The sequence below is a fragment of the Schistocerca serialis genome, chromosome 4 (genome assembly GCF_023864345.2).
Source record: "Schistocerca serialis cubense isolate TAMUIC-IGC-003099 chromosome 4, iqSchSeri2.2, whole genome shotgun sequence".
In the NCBI taxonomy this organism is placed as follows: domain Eukaryota; kingdom Metazoa; phylum Arthropoda; class Insecta; order Orthoptera; family Acrididae; genus Schistocerca; species Schistocerca serialis.
In genome coordinates, this window is record NC_064641.1 from 492,645,037 (window position 1) to 492,666,540 (window position 21,504).

The 21,504-nt window shown below is 42.0% G+C and overlaps 1 protein-coding gene across 1 annotated transcript in view; it reads left to right on the forward strand.

Annotated features, from left to right (window-relative positions):
• Positions 1 to 21,504, forward strand: part of LOC126475214 (probable sodium/potassium/calcium exchanger CG1090) — a 114,255-nt gene that overhangs the window by 24,996 nt on the left and 67,755 nt on the right. Inside the window, exon 3 of the mRNA XM_050102873.1 lies at positions 12,144 to 12,418. Coding sequence (XP_049958830.1) covers positions 12,144 to 12,418 — 275 coding nt within the window. The remainder of the gene's footprint in view (positions 1 to 12,143; positions 12,419 to 21,504) is intronic.

Below are 21,504 nucleotides of genomic sequence, written 5' to 3' on the forward strand. Positions count from 1 at the left end.
GTGAATGGAAAGGAAAGGAATAGTAATATGTTGTTCAAAATTGAGTATCCTCTGCCATGCAACTCACAGTGGTTTCCAGAGTGTAGATGTAGATGCCGATTTTCTGTTTCCTGTCTCACATGAGGGGATACCCAAAAAAAATCTTTTTTAAGCTCTATATTTTCAAAATTGTTTACAAAACAACCTTGTTGTTGTTGTTGTTTTTGTGGTCTTCAGTCCTGAGACTGGTTTGATGCAGCTCTCCATGCTACTCTATTCTGTGCAAGCTTCTTCATCTCCCAGTACCTACTGCAACCTACATCCTTCTGAATCTGCTTAGTGTATTCATCTCTTGGTCTCCCTCTACGGTTTTTACCCTCCACGCTGCCCTCCAATACTAAATTGGTGATCACTTGATGCCTCAACACACGTCCTACAAACCGATCCCTTCATCTAGTTAAGTTGTGCCACAAACTTCTCTTCTCCCCAGTCCTATTCAATACTTCCTCATTAGTTATGTGATCTACCCATCTAATCTTCAGCATTCTTCTGTAGCACCACATTTCAAAAGCTTCTATTGTCTTCTTGTCCAAACTATTTATCGTCCATGTTTCACTTCCATACATGGCTACACTCCATACAAATACTTTCAGAAATGACTTCCTGACACTTAAATCTATACTCGATGTTAACAAATTTCTCTTCTTCAGAAACGCTTTCCTTGCCATCGCCAGTCTACATTTTATATCCTCTCTACTTCAACCATCATCAGTTATTTTTTTCCGCAAATAGCAAAATTCCTTTACTACTTTAAGCGTCTCATTTCCTAATCTAATTCCCTCAGCATCACTCGACTTAATTCGACTACATTCCATTAAGCTCGTTTTGCTTTTGTTGACGTTCATCTTATACCCTCCTTTCAAGACACTATCCGTCCCATTCAACTGCTCTTCCAAGTCCTTGGCTGTCTCTGACAGAATTACAATGTCATCGGCGAACCTCAAAGTTTTTATTTCTTCTCCATGGATTTTAATACCTACTCCGAATTTTTCTTTTGTTTCCTTCACTGCTTCCTCAATATACAGATTGAATAACATCGGGGAGAGACTGCAACCCTGTCTCACTCCCTTCTCAACCACTGCTTCCCTTTCATGCCCCTCCACTCTTATGACTGCCGTCTGGTTTCTGTACAAATTGTAAATAGCCTTTCGCTCCCTGTATTTTACCCCTGCCACCTTCAGAATTTGAAAGAGTGTATTCCAGTCAACATTGTCAAAAGCTTTCTCTAAGTCTACAAATGCTAGAAATGTAGGTTTACCTTTCCTTAATCTAGCTTCTAAGATAAGTCGTAGGGTCAGTATTGCCTCAAGTGTCCCAACATTTCTACGGAATCCAAACTGATCTTCCCCGAGGTCGGCTTCTACTAGTTTTTCCATTCGTCTGTAAAGAATTCGCTTTAGTATTTTGCAGCTGTGGCTTATTAAACTGACTGTTCGGTAATTTTCACATCTGTCAAAACCTGCTTTCTTTGGGATTGCAATTATTATATTCTCCTTGAAGTCTGAGGGTATTTCGCCTGTTTCATACATCTTGCTCACCAGATGGTAGAGTTTTGTCAGGACTGGCTCTCCCAAGGCCGTCAGTAGTTCCAATGGAATGTTGTCTACTCCAGGGGCCTTGTTTCGACTCAGGTCTTTCAGTGCTCTGTCGAACTCTTCACGCAGTATCGTATCTCCCATTTCATCTTCATCTACATCCTCTTCCATTTCCATAATATTGTCCTCAAGTACATTGCCCTTGTATAGACCCTCTATATACTCCTTCCACCTTTCTGCTTTCCCTCCTTTGCTTAGAACTGGGTTTCCATCTGAGCTCTTGATGTTCATACAAGTGGTTCTCTTATCTCCAAAGGTCTCTTTAATTTTCCTGTAGGCAGTATCTATCTTACCCCTAGTGAGATAAGCCTCTACATCCTTACATTTGTCCTCTAGCCATCCCTGCTTAGCCATTTTGCACTTCCTGTCGATCTCATTTTTGAGACGTTTGTATTCCTTTTTGCCTGCTTCATTTACTGCATTTTTATATTTTCTCCTTTCATCAATTAAATTCAGTATTTATTCTGTCACCCAAGGATTTCTACTAGCCCTCGTCTTCTTACCTACTTGATCCTCTGCTGCCTTCACTACGTCATCCCTCAGAGCTACCCATTCTTCTTCTACTGTATTTCTTTCCCCCATTCCTGTCAATTGTTCCCTTATGCTCTCCCTGAAACTCTATGCAACCTCTGCTTTAGTCAGTTTATCCAGATCCCATCTCCTTAAATTCCCAACTTTTTGCACTTTCTTCAGTTTTAATCTACAGGTCATAACCAATAGATTGTGGTCAGAATCCACATCTGCCCCTGGAAATGTCTTACAATTTAAAACCTGGTTCCTAAATCTCTGTCTTACCATTATATAATCTATCTGAAACCTGCCAGTATCTCCAGGCTTCTTCCATGTATACAACCTTCTTTCATGATTCTTGAAACAAGTATTAGCTATGATTAAGTTGTGCTCTGTGCAAAATTCTACCAGGCGGCTTCCTCTTTCATTTCTTACCCCCAATCCATATTCACCTACTATGTTTCCTTCTCTCCCTTTTCCTACTGCCGAATTCCAGTCACCCATGACTATTAAATTTTCATCTCCCTTCACAATCTGAATAATTTCTTTTATTTCATCATACATTTCTTCAATTTCTTCATCATCTGCAGAGCTAGTTGACATATAAACGTGTACTACTGTAGTAGGCGTGAGCTTCGTATCTATCTTGGCCACAATAATGCATTCACTATGCTGTTTGTAGTAACTTACCCACATTCCTATTTTCCTATTCATTATTAAACCTACTCCTGCATTACCCCTATTTGATTTTGTGTTTATAACCCTGTAGTCACCTGACCAGAAATCTTGTTCCTCCTTCCACCGAACTTCACTAATTCCCACTATATCTAACTTTAACCTATCCATTTCTCTTTTTAAATTTTCTAACCTACCTGCCCGATTAAGGGATCTGACATTCCACGCTCCGATCCGTAGAATGCCAGTTTTCTTTCTCCTGATAACGACATCCTCTTGAGTAGTCCCCGCCTGGAGATCCGAATGGGGGACTATTTTACCTCCGGAATATTTTACCGAAGAGGACGTCATCATCATTTAACCATACAGTAAAGCTGCATGCCATTGGGAAAAAATTACGGCCATAGTTTCCCCTTGCTTTCAGCCGTTCGCAGTACCAGCACAGCAAGGCCATTTTGGTTAGTGTTACAAGGCCAGATCAGTCAATCATCCAGACTGTTGCCCTTGCAACTACTGAAAAGGCTGCTGCCCCTCTTCAGGAACCACACGTTTGTCTGACCTCTCAACAGATACCCCTCCGTTGTGGTTGCACCTACGGTACGGCTATCTGTATCGCTGAGGCACGCAAGCCTCCATACCAACGGCAAGGTCCATGGTTCATGGGGGGGGGGGGTGGGGTGGGGGGTAACAACCTTATCCACTTCAAAATATTCTCCGCTACAATTAATACTTTTGTCCCACTGATGCTACCACTGTTCAAAACATTTTTGTAGTCATCTTTAGAAATGGCTGACAGCTTCTCCCTAATTTTTTCTTGACTTTTTCAATATTGTCAAATCAGTGTCCTTTCATGCCCCTTTTCATGCGGGAAAATAAGAGAAAGACGCATGGAGTCATGTCAGGTGGTAAGGTCCATGGGGCAGTGGAACCATGCCATTTTTAGCCGGAAACTGTCTAACAGACATGACAGTGTGTGCAGGTGCGTTGTTGTAGTGGAAGAAACAGTCTCCTGTCTGCCACAAATTAGGTCTTTTGTGACAAACAATGTTGCACAATCTTCTTACAACTTCCAAATAAAAGGTTTGATAGACAGTCTGACCTGAGGAAACAAACTATGAATGAACTGCGTCCTTGGCATCAAATAAAGGAAATCAGCACTGTTTTGATGTTTGATTTGACCTGACATTTTTTTTGGGCTGGGCGATGATGGCATCTTCCAATGGCTTGACTGTTGCTTTGTTTCTGGGTTGTAACCATAGCACCATGACTCATCACCAGTTATGACCTTTGACAGAAAATCTGGATCAGTTTCAAGCTGTTGTTTCAAAGCACAACATGTTTCGACTCAATGTTCCTTTTGATTGTCAACCAGAACCCGAGGAACAGACTTGGCAGCAACCCCTTTGTATTTCCAAATCTTCCATTAACATTCGCTAAACGAAGCTCCAAGATAACCGACTAATATCTGACAGTTGATAAATTGTCTGTCTCCGGTCTGTGAGTACAAGCTCTCGAATTTTTTCAATATTTTTGTCAGTTCGGGCAGTTGATGGACATCCAGTATGAGGTTTGTCGCCATTTTCAAATCAAGCAAACCACTATTACACTTGATTTTTTTTCCATAGAGTCATCTTGATAAGCTGTTTTCAATGTTAACACAGTTATAACAGTATTTTCACCAAGTAGAAAGCAAAATTTCACAGCTGCACATTGTTCTCTTAAGCTTGCCATCATAAAAACAAAACAAGAACAGAACAGCACTAGCAAAAACGATCACTACAGATGAACAGGACAAGCTAGATCAAGAGCATGGACAGCGCTGAATTGGCAATGAGTTGCATTATACAAGCCTAGCAGCAGAAATACGTACTGTACAAGCTCCGCCCCCGGCAGTGTTTGTTTTTAGGGGGTGGTGAGGGGGGGGGGGGGGAGGTGGGAGGGTGTACCCCTCATATCTGCTGGTAAACAGTTAGACTTTTTGGTATATAAAAACCATTCTCAATGTTAGATAATTGTATAGTATATTTAGAAATTATTTTTATTGCTGGAATTTTGTTCGTGAATTGCTCAATTGATTCTGAATTCATTGTTGTTATGAACCACACACAAAATTAGGGAGTAGGCTAAGTGTAAGAATCTCTAAGTAACTTCTGAAAGATGCTTGCTGCAGAACAAATTTATTTCTTTATTTTTGCTAGCAATCTCACCTGCAGATCCACACAGTGAGAGAGATTTCTAAGTTCAAAGAAGGCAGGTGCCACCTCAGTGTGTTAACCATCTGGATGCCTAGGGATTCCAGATATGGAGGTTTTTGTTTAGTGTGAACTCAGTGATCTCTACTTCTGATAGCTGTAAACCATTTTTATTTATTTAGAATTACATAAAATGAGTTTGTGTGAACTAGTTGTAAGTCTGTCTCATTATTCTCCTGGTTGTGTCTGATATTGGTGCATTTTGTGCCCTTTATCAGTATACTTGTATCATTAAAAATATCACAGTAATTGAAGAGTTACACCGCATCATTTATATGATTTATGTATGTTGAGAACAGGAATAAGCCAAGAGCTGAAACTGGTGGGACACCATGTTTTAGTGCTTCCCCACTCCTAATTTGGAGGTATTCTTGTGATATATTTTTTAAATATGATCCTAAATTTTCTGTTGTTAATATATAACTTTACCTATACAAATGGAAGCCTTTAGTGCCATAACATTTTAGTTATCACATTTTAGTTATTTCTGTAACAATTGAGTCTGTAAACCTGATCTTAGCTGGTGCAGTGTACAGTGCACGTGTAAGTAAATTTCCTTGTGTTGTCAGTTGCTGTTAGAACAATTTCATTAAAGTTTGTGGCCAATTATTTGAATCCAACAAATTGTCTCATTGTTACTGTCATGTGAATGTTGAACATCATTTATCTAACAAAGTTTACTCTTTTAGTGACTCATAATGCTCCACATTACCTTTGCCTTGTTTATCTCAAAATTTATTTGGATAACTAAAGTGTTGTGGTATTGACGGCCTCCTTCCTGTATTGATGCAGTCTTACATTCATAACTGAGTGCAGAGGGTCTCTTTAACAGACTATGTCATAGATATAAAATTAACCCCAGAACAGGAAAACAGAACATGCGGAGTGCTGTAAGGAATGGTACTATGACCATTCTTGTGTTGTATGTACATATGTGATATCCAATTACTTTAAAAGATGGTCCACAAACTATGATATATGCTGAGGATACAAGAATACTTGTCAAGGTCCAAATTCAGTCTTACCAGATACAGCTTAGATCATAATCAGACTCACCGAAAAGTGAATCACAGCTAACATTTTTAAGTCTTAATCCAACACAGACCTATATTATGCAGTTTCACCAAAACTTTAAAAGCCCCACATTACATGGAACATACTGTGTAAAATTCCTTGGAGTCTAATGGAAAAACAACTTAAAATGGAGTGAACACATATATAAACCAATAAAGAAGCTCATTTCATCTTCTTATGTCCTTAGAAATATCCCTCACCGTACTGACCTAGAGACAAATGCGTTGGGGTGTTTCGCATATTTCAATCTCTTTTGCCCTACATAATTATCTTGTAAAGCAGGGCACCCGAAGGAAATAAAGTGTTTATCATGGCATTCTTACTCACTTGCCAATGCATTTACTTCTTAATTATTTTATTGCTGATAATAAAAATCAATTTTAACTTAATATTGATTTTCACAGTCAAAATGCAAGGCACAAAACTAATTTTCATGTAGACTTTGCTTCCTCGTCAAGAGTTCAAAATAGACTCATTTGCTGTTGTGGGAAGACACTTGAATAGCTCCCATCCAACATAAAGCAACACTTTTGTAATCCCTACAAATTCAAAAGAAAACTTAAACATACCTCAGCAATCAACATATCCCAGTGATCACTCTTCCTACCTACAAATTATCTGAAAATCTATATTCAGCAACTGAAGAGTTCTGTTAGCTACATGGCAAATGGCAGTGTTCATTGTAAAGCTTCTTGACAAGCAGTAATGTAATGTAAGTAGAACACATTATTTTCAGATGTAGGTACATATTTTGTTTAAAAAATCCCATTGTAATTAAGTAATGTTTGAGCTACTAATACTAGATAAACAGCAGCTCTGTAATATAACTGAGGAAACAGCAGATTTTTCAAAGTTCCAGCTTTCTTTCTAATTTAGTTGGTTAAACTTAGATGGCATAAGTATGAATAGCATTAAGTAGCTTAGTGATAGTTATCGTTAATACACATGTGATCAAAAGTATCCAGACACCTGGCTGAAAATGGCTTACAAGTTCATGGCACCCTCTATTTGTAGTGCTGGAATTCAATGTGGTGTTGGCCCACCCTTACCCTTGACGACAGCTTCCACTCTCACAGGAATAAGTTCAATCAGGTGCTGGAAGGTTCCTTGGGGAATGACAGCGTATTCTTCATGGAGTGCTGTACTGAGCAGAGGTATTGATGTCAGTCAGTGAGGCCTGGCACGAAGTCGGCGTTCTTAACATCCCAAAGGTGTTCTATAGGACTCAGGTCAGGATTCTGTGCAGGTCAGTCCATTACAGGGATGCTACTGTTTTGTAACCACTCCGCCACAGGCTGTGCATTATGAACAGGTGCTCGATAGCATTGAAAGACGTAATCACCATCCCCGAATTGCTCTTCAACAGTGGGAAGCAAGAAGGTGCTTAGAACATCAATGTAGGCCTGTGCTGTGATAGTGCCATGCAAAACAACAATGAGTGCAAGCCCCCTCCATGAAAAACATGACCACACCATAACACCACCGCCTCTGAATTTTATTGTTGGCACTACACATGCTGCCAGATGATGTTCACCGGGCATTCATCATACCCACACTCTGCCATCGGATCACCATATTGTGTACTGTGATTCGTCAGTCCACACAACATTTTCTCACTGTTCAGTCATCCAATGTTTACCCTCCTTACACCAAACGAGGTGTCGTTTGGCATTTACTGACATGATGTGTGGCTTATGAACAGCTGCTCGACCGTGAAATCCACGTTTTCTCACCTCCTGCCTAACTGTCATAGTACTTGCAGTATATCCTGATGCAGTTTGGAATTCCTGTGTGATGGTCTGGATAGATGTCTGCCTATTACACAGTACGACCCTCTTCAACCGCTGGCAGTCTCTGTAGGTCAACAGACAAGGTTGACTTGTACTCTTTTGTGCTATACATGTCCCTTCATGTTCCCACTTCACTATCACATTGGAAACAGTGAACCTAGATATGTTTAGGAGTGTGAAAATCTTGTGTACAGATGTGTGTCACAAGTGACACCCAATCACCTGACCACATTCGAAGTCCGTGAGTTCCGCGGAGCACCCCATTCTGCTCTCTCACTATGTCTAATTACTACTGAGATTGCTGATATGGAGTACCTGGCAGTAGGTGGCATCAGAATGCACATAATATGAAAAATGTATGTTTTTGGGGGTGTCTGGATACTTCTGATCACACAGTGTATTAAGTTTCTTTGATCTCCTCGTCTTTTGTTTATATATACCTTGACTTGATATATTGTCCTGAATGTTCTACTTATCGAAGGTATCTATGATACATGATGAATGAATGAATGCCTGAATAAAAGAGTGAATGATTTTTGTTTTATTGATGACATAGTATTTTGCTTGTAGTGCCCCTTAAAGTCTTTATTAAAACTAATTCTCTTTATTAAATTGTGTTTTCTCCTCCTGGTGCAATATACTTTAATCTCAGAAACAGCTATCATCATTTTCCACTGTCCTTAAGCCATTGTAAAGAAAAACTGGATTCATAGTGTTGTAAGACCATGTTTAAGAAAGGGTTAACTTTCTCATCTACTGTTTATCCTCGGTAAACTTTGTACTATTACACTTATGTACAGAAAAGAACACCTTGAATGACTAGTGATAGGATGTTCATATTCACAGGACATGTATATTAATATGTTCTGCAGAAATGATTAGCATTTGAACCATGTCAGCCTGTGGGTTCAACATCAATATCGACATCACTGCACATCATCATCTAGTGGTAAAATATGCCTGCAGCTCTTGTTGCCACTACAAACTGTAGGTAATGGATCATTCATCCAGGAAATTGCTGGTCGTGTGGGGCAAAGTGTTTCGGCAGTGCAACACTGTGTGCAGAATGGTTCATGGAAGACTGTAGAACATGATGAGATGGATCCGAATGGCACTGCAGCACAGATCTGTGTCTTCTCCCCAGCTTTTACACAACAGTGGATCAGTGTAACACACTGGTCACTTTCGGGTGACAGTCCATCGCCATTTGTTACAACGTGGGTTACATGTGCATCATCCATTTCTCTGCCTACCTCCAACGAATGTGCAGTGGTGTATGGCACAAAATCACTGAGGACAGGAATGGAATCAGATAGTGTTTCTGGACGAATTCAGGTTCTGTTTGTCTGAAAATAATGGTCGCATTTTGGTTCACTGTAGACAGAGGGATTGGCATCACAGTGACTGCATTTGCGCAAGACATACAGTGCCAGCTCAAGGCCTTATGGTGTGTAGTGCTATTGGGTACAACCACAAATCACAGTTGGTGTGTGTCCAGGGCACTGTGACCTATGTGAATGACATCTTGTGATGGCTAGCCATTCCCTTCCTGCACAACACTCCAAACACCATTTTTCTGCAAGACAATGCATGACCACATGTTGCTGCATAAACAACTGCCTTCTTAGTGTCACAGGATGTCAGCTTTGGTCCACCAGATCACCAGACTTGTTGCCAGTCAAAAATGTGTGGGATATAGTGAAACGACGGGTGCAGTACTTTGTCCTTATGCCAACCACCATAAATGGAATGCAGCATGGATGTCTGTACCACAGGACACCATTCAGACCTTGTATACATTGATACCGTTATGTGTGGAAAAAGTTATCAGAGCCCATGGTTGTCCCTGTGCCTATTAGCAATGGGACACATGCTGAACCAAGGTGACTAAAATACTAATCATTTCTACAGAACACACTAATGTGCATGTCCTGTGAATATGAACGTCCTATCTCTAGTTGTTCAAGGTGTTCTGTTTCTTGTGAACATGAGTGTGTTTGCCCCGTAAATTGTCTGTGAATAAAGTGACAGAGTCAATCTGTGGGTGTATACTTTCCCCTTCATAGCTAAATTTTGTTGATAGGGATGTTTTATTGATGCCATTTGATTATTGTGGCCAGAAAGAAAATTTTTGGGGGTTAACATTTATTTTAAGAAAGACAGTTGGATACAGAAACAATTTATGAATTACTGTTTTGATGTTTCTTATTATTGTTGTGAATGTTACTGTTGTGAACAAACCAAAGTTGTATAACAGCATCAAAATCTCCTCAATCAATACTGTTAAAAATGAAGTCACTATTACAGTCACCACATATTGGTGACTTGCCAGTTATTTTTATTACATTTCCACAGTACTCTCTCTAGTTGTGTGATAAAGTTCAAAACATTGTCTGTTGGAGTCTGTACTATGTCAGAACCACTATCTTGTATGAGTCCAAGTCTGTTACTGACTTATAACATTCAAGAGCTGTCAGTTAGGCCCATGGATTTATTCCACTTTTTGTGCATATAGCCATGCCTTCTTTACTACTATTATGGCCACAGTAATGTGTTATTAATTTGTATTCATTCAGGAGTGTGTGCCTGGATTTTCCATTGTTTGATTTTTGTCCAATTACTATGACTTTCAAATGACGTTTTATTTTGCACAACACATCTGTAGAAATATCTTTTGGTTTCTAAAATTGATGTAACCCTGCAAAAAGCTTTGTATTTAACAGGCTTTGAATGTTTTTTATGAAAAAGTTGCACATGGAGGGTAAAAATGTAGAGTGAGACTAGTTCTTGAAGACAGTAAGAAGGTTCAAATTTATAAAGGGAACAGTTATTACATGGATATGAAAAGACTTGAGATGGACAGCATGGTGACCTGCACTGAACCACTCTTCAGACTCATGACTGTAACTTAAAACTGGCAAGCGGCTTTGCACAAAAGATTGTCTGTACCTTGGACTGGCATTCAGTTTGCCTGAAGGAAGGTCTTTACCTTGGGCATTGAGATATTGATTGCAGTTGCCCTCAATTTGTGAGAACCATGAACACATGGTGTATCCAGTGATAACCCAAACTGTCACAATCAAGTGTTTATGCTGTTGAAAAATGCATGATGGCAGATAGCACCTAGCAAATAGGTCTCCATCACTGAAGTGCAGAGGGAAGAGAAATTCTTATGAAAACACTACATTTTATCCCTCAGTTTTGCCACCGGTAGAAACAGTTGTAGCTTCTGGGCAATGGAAGCTGATACAGTAATGCATGTGTCCAGTACAGTGTGGGCTGAGAGCACTGAATTGTTGACAGATGTTTCAAATCTGGTGCAGGGCTCTAGTGTTGAGTAAATACTTGGAAAAAACTGTATGACCCCCTGTTTTGTGGATAAAGTGGAGGTCATCCCATACTACAGTCACGTTATGTCATCTATAATACCTGAGCATCACTGCATACAACCCTCTTATATCCAATAATTCCTTGCATATCACATTGTCACAGCATGATGCCTGAAAGTAGGAGTGAAGGTTACAGTTTAATATTTAGTAAACAACAATGGGGAAGAAAGGTATTCGTATACTTTTTGAAGAAACTATCCCAGCATTCATGTTGTGCAGTTTGGGGAGACAACAGAAAATTTTGATGGTTAGATTGGGAATCAAATTCTAGTCGTTAGGGCCCAGGTCTTAGTCGCTATGCCATGTTGCTTGGCTTGTGTACACTGCAAAATGTTGCATGAGGAACCCATTTCGTGGAGGCCAGTCACTACACCCTCATCCAAACTCACCCATATGCTGATACTGTGCCCTTTGATATCAGTGACATAATTGACACTCACTTCCATGTTTTCATTTTGACAGTCCCTCATTAGCTGAGCTTGCTGTACCATGGACCTTTCTGATTACAAGGAGAGGCATTTACTTCTTCAACCACTTTGAGGGCTCAGCTGATTCTATAAGTGTATTTCCTATCTGTCATCATTAATCATTTATTGCTGGTACATTGTGTTAAACGTCCTAGTTTGATTTCATTCAGGCCATTCTTTTTGAGTATTGCAGTTTCAACAAATGTTAGTGTAACTTAATCATTCTGCAATGTGCTTACTATATGCAGTGTGCTAAATGCTAATTAATAAAATTAAGCACAGTAGTCAAGCATTCTTAACTGTAATTGGGAATCTCAAGAGCACATTCTCATACTGCACAACATGTTGGCAGGATCGAGTCCTTCACGATGCTGGTGATGTATGGCGCATACTGTGTGGTGCTGCACTACAATGCACGACTGGAGCGCTGGGCCCAGACACTGCCAGTACCCTGTCGTGTGCAGGCTCCAGAAGAGGAGTCTGCACTCGTATCTTACCGACATCTAGAGGAGGATCGCTCTCGCCGACCATCTTACACCAGCCCACAGCAGTCAATGGACAAGCAGCAACTGAGCTTCAGTACAACGAATCAGGGACAGTCACCAATTCAGCAAGAGTACTCAACTGGTAAGCTTGAGAGTAGGCAACAGGACAGGAAGAACACAGTGCAAACACTGTACTGAAGTTTTCAGATTCCTATATCCTTACAGGTTTTTTTAATAAAGCACACATGTGAAATGATCCATAAACTTGCTTCATTGGGAAAAACACACAATATAACTAAGTTTAAACCTGTTGCTTCAAAGATGCTTTGTTCTTGATATTGTGATCTATCTCAATCAGCCACTAACTTCTTTTCATTAAATGTTTTTCTTTCAACAGTGATTGAGATCAGTAAGAGATCCTTAATCAGAGTTCCATACAATTTACAGAGAATCGTTTTTACTTATGAACTATAACTGCCCAATTCGTAAAAATCTTTATCTTGCAGTATCTCCTATTAAGTGATGTCAGATAAGCAAAAATGACATACTAACACAGAAAGTAGATATTGATGATGCTAAAATCTGTCTAAATGTGATTACAAGCAGCTGACACTTAAATTATTGGGATTATAACTTGGTAACAAATTCAGTTAACAAATTTAACTAAGAGGAGATTACCCCAGAACTGCTAAAACATCAAAACAAATCTAAATTTATCTGTGGTAATAGTGGTTTGCCTCTGTGGCTGTTGGCTGAATTACTTGAAGAACTATATAGTGAGCACCCACTTTTTATGTAACATTATTTATGATAAGACACACTACATGCTTTTGCAAACTAGAGAGGAGCCTGAAACAAATCTCTGCAAAACTAAAGCTGTATAAATAGTGGCTGGTTTTCATACTTTTTCAAGTAAACAAATCTTTATTTCAATGCAGAAGTTGTCAGATGTAGGTCACATCAATATGAAAAATCTAATATACTTGACTTACTTTCATTCCATAGTGTCACATGGTATCATTTTTTGGGAAGGGAAGGAGGGGGGGGGGGGGGGGTTGGTAACTCATCCAGCCAAGCTAAAGTTTCTTAAATGCTGAAGCAGGTAATACAGTTATTTGTGGTGTGAACTCAGGAACATCCTGCAGAGTTATGTTCAGGGAACTGGGAATACTTACTACTGCTTTCCAATTTACTTATTCCTGAGTGAAACTTGTCATAAATTAAATATACCAGTACCTTTTTCAAAGAAACAGTTTAGTTAATGGAACCAATACTGGAAATAAAAATAATCTTGATAATACTTTGGTCCAGAAAGGTGTCCAGCATTCAGGAATATACATTTCCAGTAACTAGCCAGCAGCTATGAAACGTTTAATTACTAATAAAGATTGAGAGGATTTACTGGTGACCAACTTTCCTAATCCATTGATGAAATTTTTTAGTGGAACTGATTGATGTATATCTTAAATGAAAATAAGTTCCACATTTTGTGACTTATTTCACATTGACGAGTATCATTTCACTAAGCATCTGTGGAAGGACTATCAGCATGTCTTTTTTTTTATAAATATGTATTATTAGTGAACCTGGCAATTCTTCAAAACTGCTACATATATATTTCAGTTGGATATGCATCCTAATCTTATTCTCGCCCCACTCTCTGTTCATGTATTCTGGCCCCTTCTCTTTGTCTATCACATCATCCCCCTCTCTCTGTCCAACTCCTCCTCCTCCTCCTCCTCCTCCTCCTCCTCTTTCACACCTCTCTCTTCCTCCCCCTCTTCCACTGTCCATCTCCTCCTACCCTTCTCTCTCACTGTCCATCTCCCACCTCTGTCCATCTTCTCTTCTACCTCTCCCCTCTTTCTGACCTTGAGCCTTTTCTTATTGTTAATGGAAACAAAACCTTGGTTTGGACTTGAAGTCACATAAATGAGTGGGTAAGTTGGCTGGGATCATTGGTATACGAGCTATGAGAGAGAACTCTCAGCTCCTGGATCTGCAGGGATAATAGCTTCAATTACAATATTTCATATAGTTTTAGTCCTCTCCCTTCCCCCCACCCCTCCATCACCCCTTCAAGAAGGATAGGTTGCAGGACGCAGTTGCTGTTCCTGGTTCGATCGGTGGACTGCCATGGGTGGCAAGTGGCAAGTGGCGAGGTAGAGAATTGGCTTGTCTAGCACACTCTCTTTACCAAGTTCTAGCTAAAAACATTCAATTAGCATACTCATTGATTACGAGTCTGTGCTAAGATCAATGAAATGGTTGGAGTGTGTACTTACTGTGTTGGTTTCGATGACTTTTCTCCATCAGTTCAATTTTAATTGGAGTGTATAATATTAATTGGTTTACTGTAGAAATTCCAGGAGTCAATGAGAAAAGCTGATGATATTAAATGATTTACACCAACAGAAAGTCTGCATTTTTTGTTAATGTCTATATTGTTCCAGAGAATTCGTATAATGCACAGCTCAAAGGAACTGCCTTTACAGATCGTGTACTGAAACTAACTGGAAACAACAGCCACTCAACTGCCTATATAGTTTCTTAACAACACAAGTTCTTTGATAGTATTGTTCAACAAAGTCCCATTAACTTAGTTATAATTAAAATTGGTTGTTTCGTAAGAAACTACAGTTACAATTTTGAAGATAATAAATGACTGATTATAATAAATGTGATTTCAAAAATTGCTTTTCAAATTTAGTATCAAAATTCTTCTTGAGAAATGTGACTAACATTAGTTGATACAAAAGATTAATATATTGTTAATTACAACAGGAATTTTGATGTTAACATATTTTGAACTACTTTAGATAATGCAGAAATAGATTTTGAGGTTCAAATTTTACATAATAATCTTGATACTACAAAAAGGATGGTTCCCACTCAACATATAGCAGAGGTGTCGAGTCACAGAGAGGCACAACAAAACGAGCTTTTGGCCAACAAAACAGACCCCCCCCCCCCCCCACACACACACACATATGAACACAGTCTGTGGCAGCTGAAGCCAGACTACGAGCAGCAGCGCGTGATGTGAGAGGCAACTGTGAAAATCTTGTTTTGACCCAATGATCTAATTAGTAATCTGTTTATGACAGAAATTTTAAAACTAGTAGTTACAGAATTAATTACAATGAATCTGATTTGAGATTTTTATAGAAACATAATCTCTTTAGAGTGAATGAAACTTTCAATGCATCAGTTAGCCAGAAATCTGTCCAATTTCAGGGTGTAAGAAATAATCAAATTTTGACAATTAATTTGCCATTTCATGACTGAATTGATTTTAACACTGCCATTTCTGTGTGATTGTTACCTGATAGTTAAACAACTGAAATTATTAGTTTTTCTCTAAATTTTGTAAAATTGATTACAATAAGATACCTTTCCATTAATTAATGATCCCTGTTAATTATATTTAAACGAGTGTAGTTGACTAAATGGGTGTGTTACATTATATATATATCTTGTGTACAGGGCTACTTGATATAATACAGAGCACCAAAAGTTGTGTTTTAACATTTGCTATACTGTGTGTAATGTGCATCATATAATAAATAAAGGCTTGGTACCAAACAGTTCATATAAGGATCCCCATAGTATGTACTATCACAGGTGATATGCAACAGACTCTGTGGCATCATATCATAAGCTCAGCAAGGGGGTAACACCCTACCATACTGCCATCCAGGACAGGGGGCGGCGGCGTACCGTGATCAACAGGCATAGTCAGGCTGAGCTGCGGGGGCACGGCTTGTCGAAGGGTACAGCAGCTTGCTAGTACTTGGACAGGTCACACAAGCTGAGTGTTGCACAGTGTGCCCCACTTGGTGGCATAACACATGCAGTCCTGTGCCAGTGTCATAGGTGCCTGCTGCTGCCTCATGTTGGTTGACCAGGTCAAACATTGTGGCGGAGGCATGTGCTGATACCTCCCGGTTGGTGACAGGTGCTGCAGTGCTGAAAGTATTTTGCCTCGTGACTCAGGCAGGGTACAGGGGGTATCAATGGAAGGGCTTGGTGTGGGGGAGGGGGGGGGGGGGGAGGTGGTGGATGTCGTGGGCAGCTCTGTTGGGCAGGTGGTGGAGTAAACAATGTGCAGTCTCCTCTCTCAGGTTCCAAGTGCTGCCTGCCGGGTCAGCATCATCATCTAGGATATTGCTTTTGCTCCTTGATGGCACCTTAATTTTGATGATCAGTGGTGATCAGTGGTGTGCAATGGTTAGTAAGACTGACCATATGTGCCAGTTTCAGTCGTTCGATGGATAAAGTGCAGGCAGTGCTGTGGAGATGTACAGAAAAGGTCTTCTCCCCATGCTTGAACACTAGCCTGAGTACTGCATGTGGAGGGCTGGCTGGCTTGCAGGCATCCACCAAGAGCATGACATGCATGCAGGTTCGGAGGTCCCATTGCATGAAGGATTTGTGCTCACTGTGGCATTTCGGGTGCACTAGGTGCAGGTCAGCTGTGCTCACTGTGGCATTTTGGATGCACCAGGTGCAGGCCAGCAGTGCAGTTGTACAGCTGCTATGCAAAGGTCAGGGTGCAGGTGGTAGCTGGCAGCTCTGCAGCTTGATTAAGTCACCTGGGATGGCAAGCAGGTAAACAGCTTTGGTGGTGGATGCACCCAAGTTGGTTTTGTGGGCCAGCAGGAAGTCTAGGAGAACTAGCAGCATAGCTACAGACCATGTTATGGATTGACAGGCAATGGCAGCTTTTGGTGTCCTGTGGAATATCTCCACCATGCTATTTGCAGCAGGGTGGTAACTAGTCGTAAAATGGTTGGGCATGTCTCAAGTATTGGTGAGCATTTTAAACAGGCAAGATGTGAACTGTCATCCATCGCCCATTGTCACATGGTGGGGGTACCCAATACACAAGACCCTGGTGTCCATGATAGCCTTGGTCACTGTTTCTGCCATGTTGTCGGCCAATGGCATGGCTTCCAGCCACTGAGTGAATCTGTCAATGATGGTGAGGATGTACCAATGGCCTTTTGATGATGGAAGGGGCCCACAAGGTCAATATGGGCAAAGGGAAACAATGGTTCTTTGGGGGAAAGAATAGGGGTGTGCACCTCCCGGGGGCGGGGGAGGCTGGTTAGGGGTGGAAATTCAGGGAGAGGGTCAGCAAAGGAGTCGGGAGGCAGATGCAAGCCCATTCGGTGCAACCTAGCTGGATACCAGGACAGACAAAATGCTCCTGCATGATGGACGCCGTGTTGGGACAGGTCATGGAGGAATTTGAATGCCTCTTTGCAGAAGTGCAAGGGGGGGGGGGGGGGGGGCGAAGTAGAGGCACATGCACTATGCAAAGTCAGCTGGGTGTCTGAAACACGTGCAACAATATTCTTGAGGCCTGCCACATGCCACGTGTCAGTTGTGAACTGTGCCATGTATTCCTGTTGATGGAACTGCCTAAGAGAAATCTGTGTGCCTTCCTTTTGACAAAATCTCATAGAGGCAGTGGTCAGTGAAGACTGTGAAGTGGCCTCCTCCTACTAAGGGGTAGGAAAACTTCACTGCCTCATATACAGTCAGGAGCATGCAGTCATGTGTAGCCTAGTGCCACTACAGCAGAGAGAGTTTCATGGAAAAGAATGCCAGCCACTGCCAGAAATGTTCAATACATTGTTTACTGATGGCACCCAAGGCAGATTCGCTGGCACCAGTAGCGATCATGAGTGGTGTGATCAGGCAATGAAGGGTCTGGAGGGCAGCATGCGAAAGGTCATGTTGTGTTTGTTCAAAATTCTCTGTCAGTTGTACCGTCCAGGGCATGGGCCTGCTACCTCCTTTGTAGTCACAGCATTGAGTCATGCTTGCACATTTGTAGCATTCTTCAAGTGGTGCCAGAAAAAATTTCCATCCCAAGGAACCTGCAGAGTTGTCTGAAAGTTGTGAGGTACAGGAATTCAACATTGGCTCAGACGTTCTTGTTGAGCAGGCAGGAACCCATGGGTGATATCTTGTGTCTGAGGATGTCCATCTCTGGAACACCAAAAGTGCACCTCTCCTTGTTGATTGTAGCTGTCACATCTTGGAGGTGTGAAAATACCTCCTAGAGTTGCCAGCAGTGCTCCATGAGATCATGTGAGTAGATGAGGACATTATCCAGGTCGGCAGAGCAACCCGAGGAGCCGCATAGGTCATTGTTGAGAAAGCACTGCCCAGTCTGGGTGGTGTTCTGGAGGCCAAAAGACATAAATATGCTTTGGAAAAGACCAAAAGGGATGTCTATTGCCATCTTCTCCATGTCCTCCAGAACACAGTCTACTTTGCAGATGATGGTTGCACTGGACAGATCTGTTCTGTAAATGTGGAAGAGGGGCACTGGTTAGCAGTAGGGAACTATCCTGGCATTGAGGGCCTGAAAGTCACCACACAGGCACCAAATGACATCTTTGTTTTGGGACGAGGTGTAGAGCAGAAGCCCATTAGCTCTTTGAGTGGTTGAGCATACCAGCCGTGATCACAGCTTGAATATCAGTCTGTGCGGCTCTATGCTCCAGCTGAAGGCAGCATGGGTGACAGAAAACTAGGGGCTCAGTGTCATTGTGATGCAGTGGTGCAATGTATTGTGATATACTTCCCAGAGGGGTGGTTGTGGGCAGTGCTGGAAGAATGACGGGGATGAGGAGAGGAAATTCAGTGAAGAATATGACAATAACTTGATGACAAAATGGGTTGCAGGATAGGATCTACAAGGAATGGTACAGTGAGACATGCCATCAACAAATGATGATTCACTTGGCCGAGGAAGAGGCCATACTGTGCGATGAAGCCAGTGCCAGGGATAGGGTCCATAATGTCAGCCACAATGAAGGCCCATGTGAAGTCTATGCTGAGGCCAATATTGATGTACTGGGTGTGGGACCTGTAGTTTGTGATTATGGAGCCATTCACCACAGAGAGAAGGAGATGGGGGCCAGAGGAAAGTAACAGTTCACAGGGATAGACCAAGAGACTGGAGCTGGTGTCAACAGGTAGGCTGCTGGGGAGGATGGGTTCCAATGATAGTGCATGAACAATTACTGAGAAATAAAGTAGCAGCCATGTGCACATCCAGCCAGGTGCCACCAATGTACACTGTACACTGTACACTGTGCCTGGCAGTTTGTGGTGTCATTGCTAAAACGCTCGTGATACCGACACACTGGATGGCCCAGCTGCAACTAATTTGGAGGGGGGGGGGGGGGGGGAGGGAGGTTTTGAACATGTGCAGACATGCACATGGTGGTGGTAGGCATCACAGGATGCGAACAGGTACAGCAAGGGATGGGGGCTGCACACAATCCAGGGTGAAGGTACTACTGCTACTACTACTCCTACTACTGCTAATTCATCTTGCCAATCATCTGGATGAGAGCTACTCTATGTCTGTGGAGGGTTTGTAGGATGTGGAGAGTGTCTGTGCTTGTACATACTGAATGTGTGGTTGACTGTGCAAAGGGTCATCGCGATGCTGCACAGCGATGGTGTGGGGGTGATGGGACACCAAGACCCTGTCCACCATGGTGGCTGCCACATCAGTGTTCATATAATAGTGCATGGGTGACACCGTGCAGGTTGCAGTGGACAGACACATGACTCAATTCGCAAGTAGTAGCATTTCAGGAATAATCATAGGCTCGGCAAGTGTGTGGAGGTGCTGGAGGAGTTGTGAGGTCCACTTGTTGACATATTCATCCAATGAAAATAGTATGCATGTGTACTGCATTTCTCATGTAGCCACCCATGCCATCAGCTAGTCTTTTGGGGCATGGAATCTGCCAGACTGTGGCAGGCATGCAATGATGTCACATGCCTCCATGGTGATTAAAGGCTCCAGCTGCACAACTTTTAGTGTGAACACTAATCAAAGAGCTTGCAAATATTGCCTCCGCAGAAAGAACCCACAGCCAGAGGGTTGCGGGTGATGAAAGGCAGCACATGGATCGTGGCACAGGTCAGCTGGGGGGTAGATGGGAGGAGGGATGTGCCCCGGGGCAGTGATGGGCTCTGCGAGCTGCACACAGTGGTGAAGGAAAGTGTGAAACCCAGCTATATGCATTTGTACATCAGAGGGTGGGGTGAGCGGGGGTTGTGGTTGCTGGATACTCGAATGTAGCAGTAAGTCAGGATCAGACTCATCTTGAAACATTGTTGCATGCCTGCCATAGTCTGCCAGATTCCATGCCCCAAAAGACTAGCTGATGGCATGGGTGGCTACATGAGAAATGCAGTGCACAAGCGTACTATTTTCATTGGATGAATGTGTCAATATGTGGACCTCGCAACTCCTCCAGCACCTCCACGCACTTGCCGAGCCTATGATTATTCCTGAAATGCTACTACTTGCGAATTTGGTCATGTGTCTGTCCACTGCAACCTGCACGGTGTCACCCATGCATTAGTGTTAGTGCTGGAACAGCAGTGTAGTACACTGCGCTACACAGGTGGCCCAGTGTGGCAAGCATTAGCCAGGTGATGGGGCAGCAATACATTGGCAGTTTCTCAGTGCGAATGCACATGGTGTGGAGCATGACTTGGGGGCATGGATTCAGCTGTGCTCACTAGTGTGAACACAACAGGTGGATACTGTGGGTTTGCTATGCATGGAGGGTAAAACGGATGGTAAAGCATGGGAGTAATGTAACAAAAGATGTCTGCATACTAAACAGTTCCTTTATCAGAAGGTTAATGGGTACAGTAAAAATGTCTCTCAATCACATCCGTCAGGTGATGCCCACCACGCATGATGGTGTTTAGAGTACACACAAGGGGTGCCCACCATCCATGTGTGAGGAATCTGTGACTAAAGCAAATACAAAATACAAATAACTTGAACATAAACTTGACACCAAAGGAACATTAAATCACTGCACTCGTCATGTGGACAATTCAGCGTCTGTGCAGGAAGTGCCTGGAACTGGGGATGCTTCCTGTAATATTCTTTAGGGGGAAACCCAATATTCTGTAGCAAAGAGGTGCATGACAGAGAAAACTCTTGTCCTTTGATGAACACAGATTGTGTGTGGTTTTTCTTTGGCAGGTGACACGTCGTCTGCTACAGCCTGAAGTTGTCTGATAGAGCAGATGGGTGGTGTCCACAAACATGTGGTAGTTCTGGTACCGAGCGCCACAGTTTACGAATCTGTGCCAAATGGCATGGACCTCTATTACAACTAGAGGTCTCTGCAGCCATTGCACTGTAAGCTGTGGCTGCACGCGTTCCTG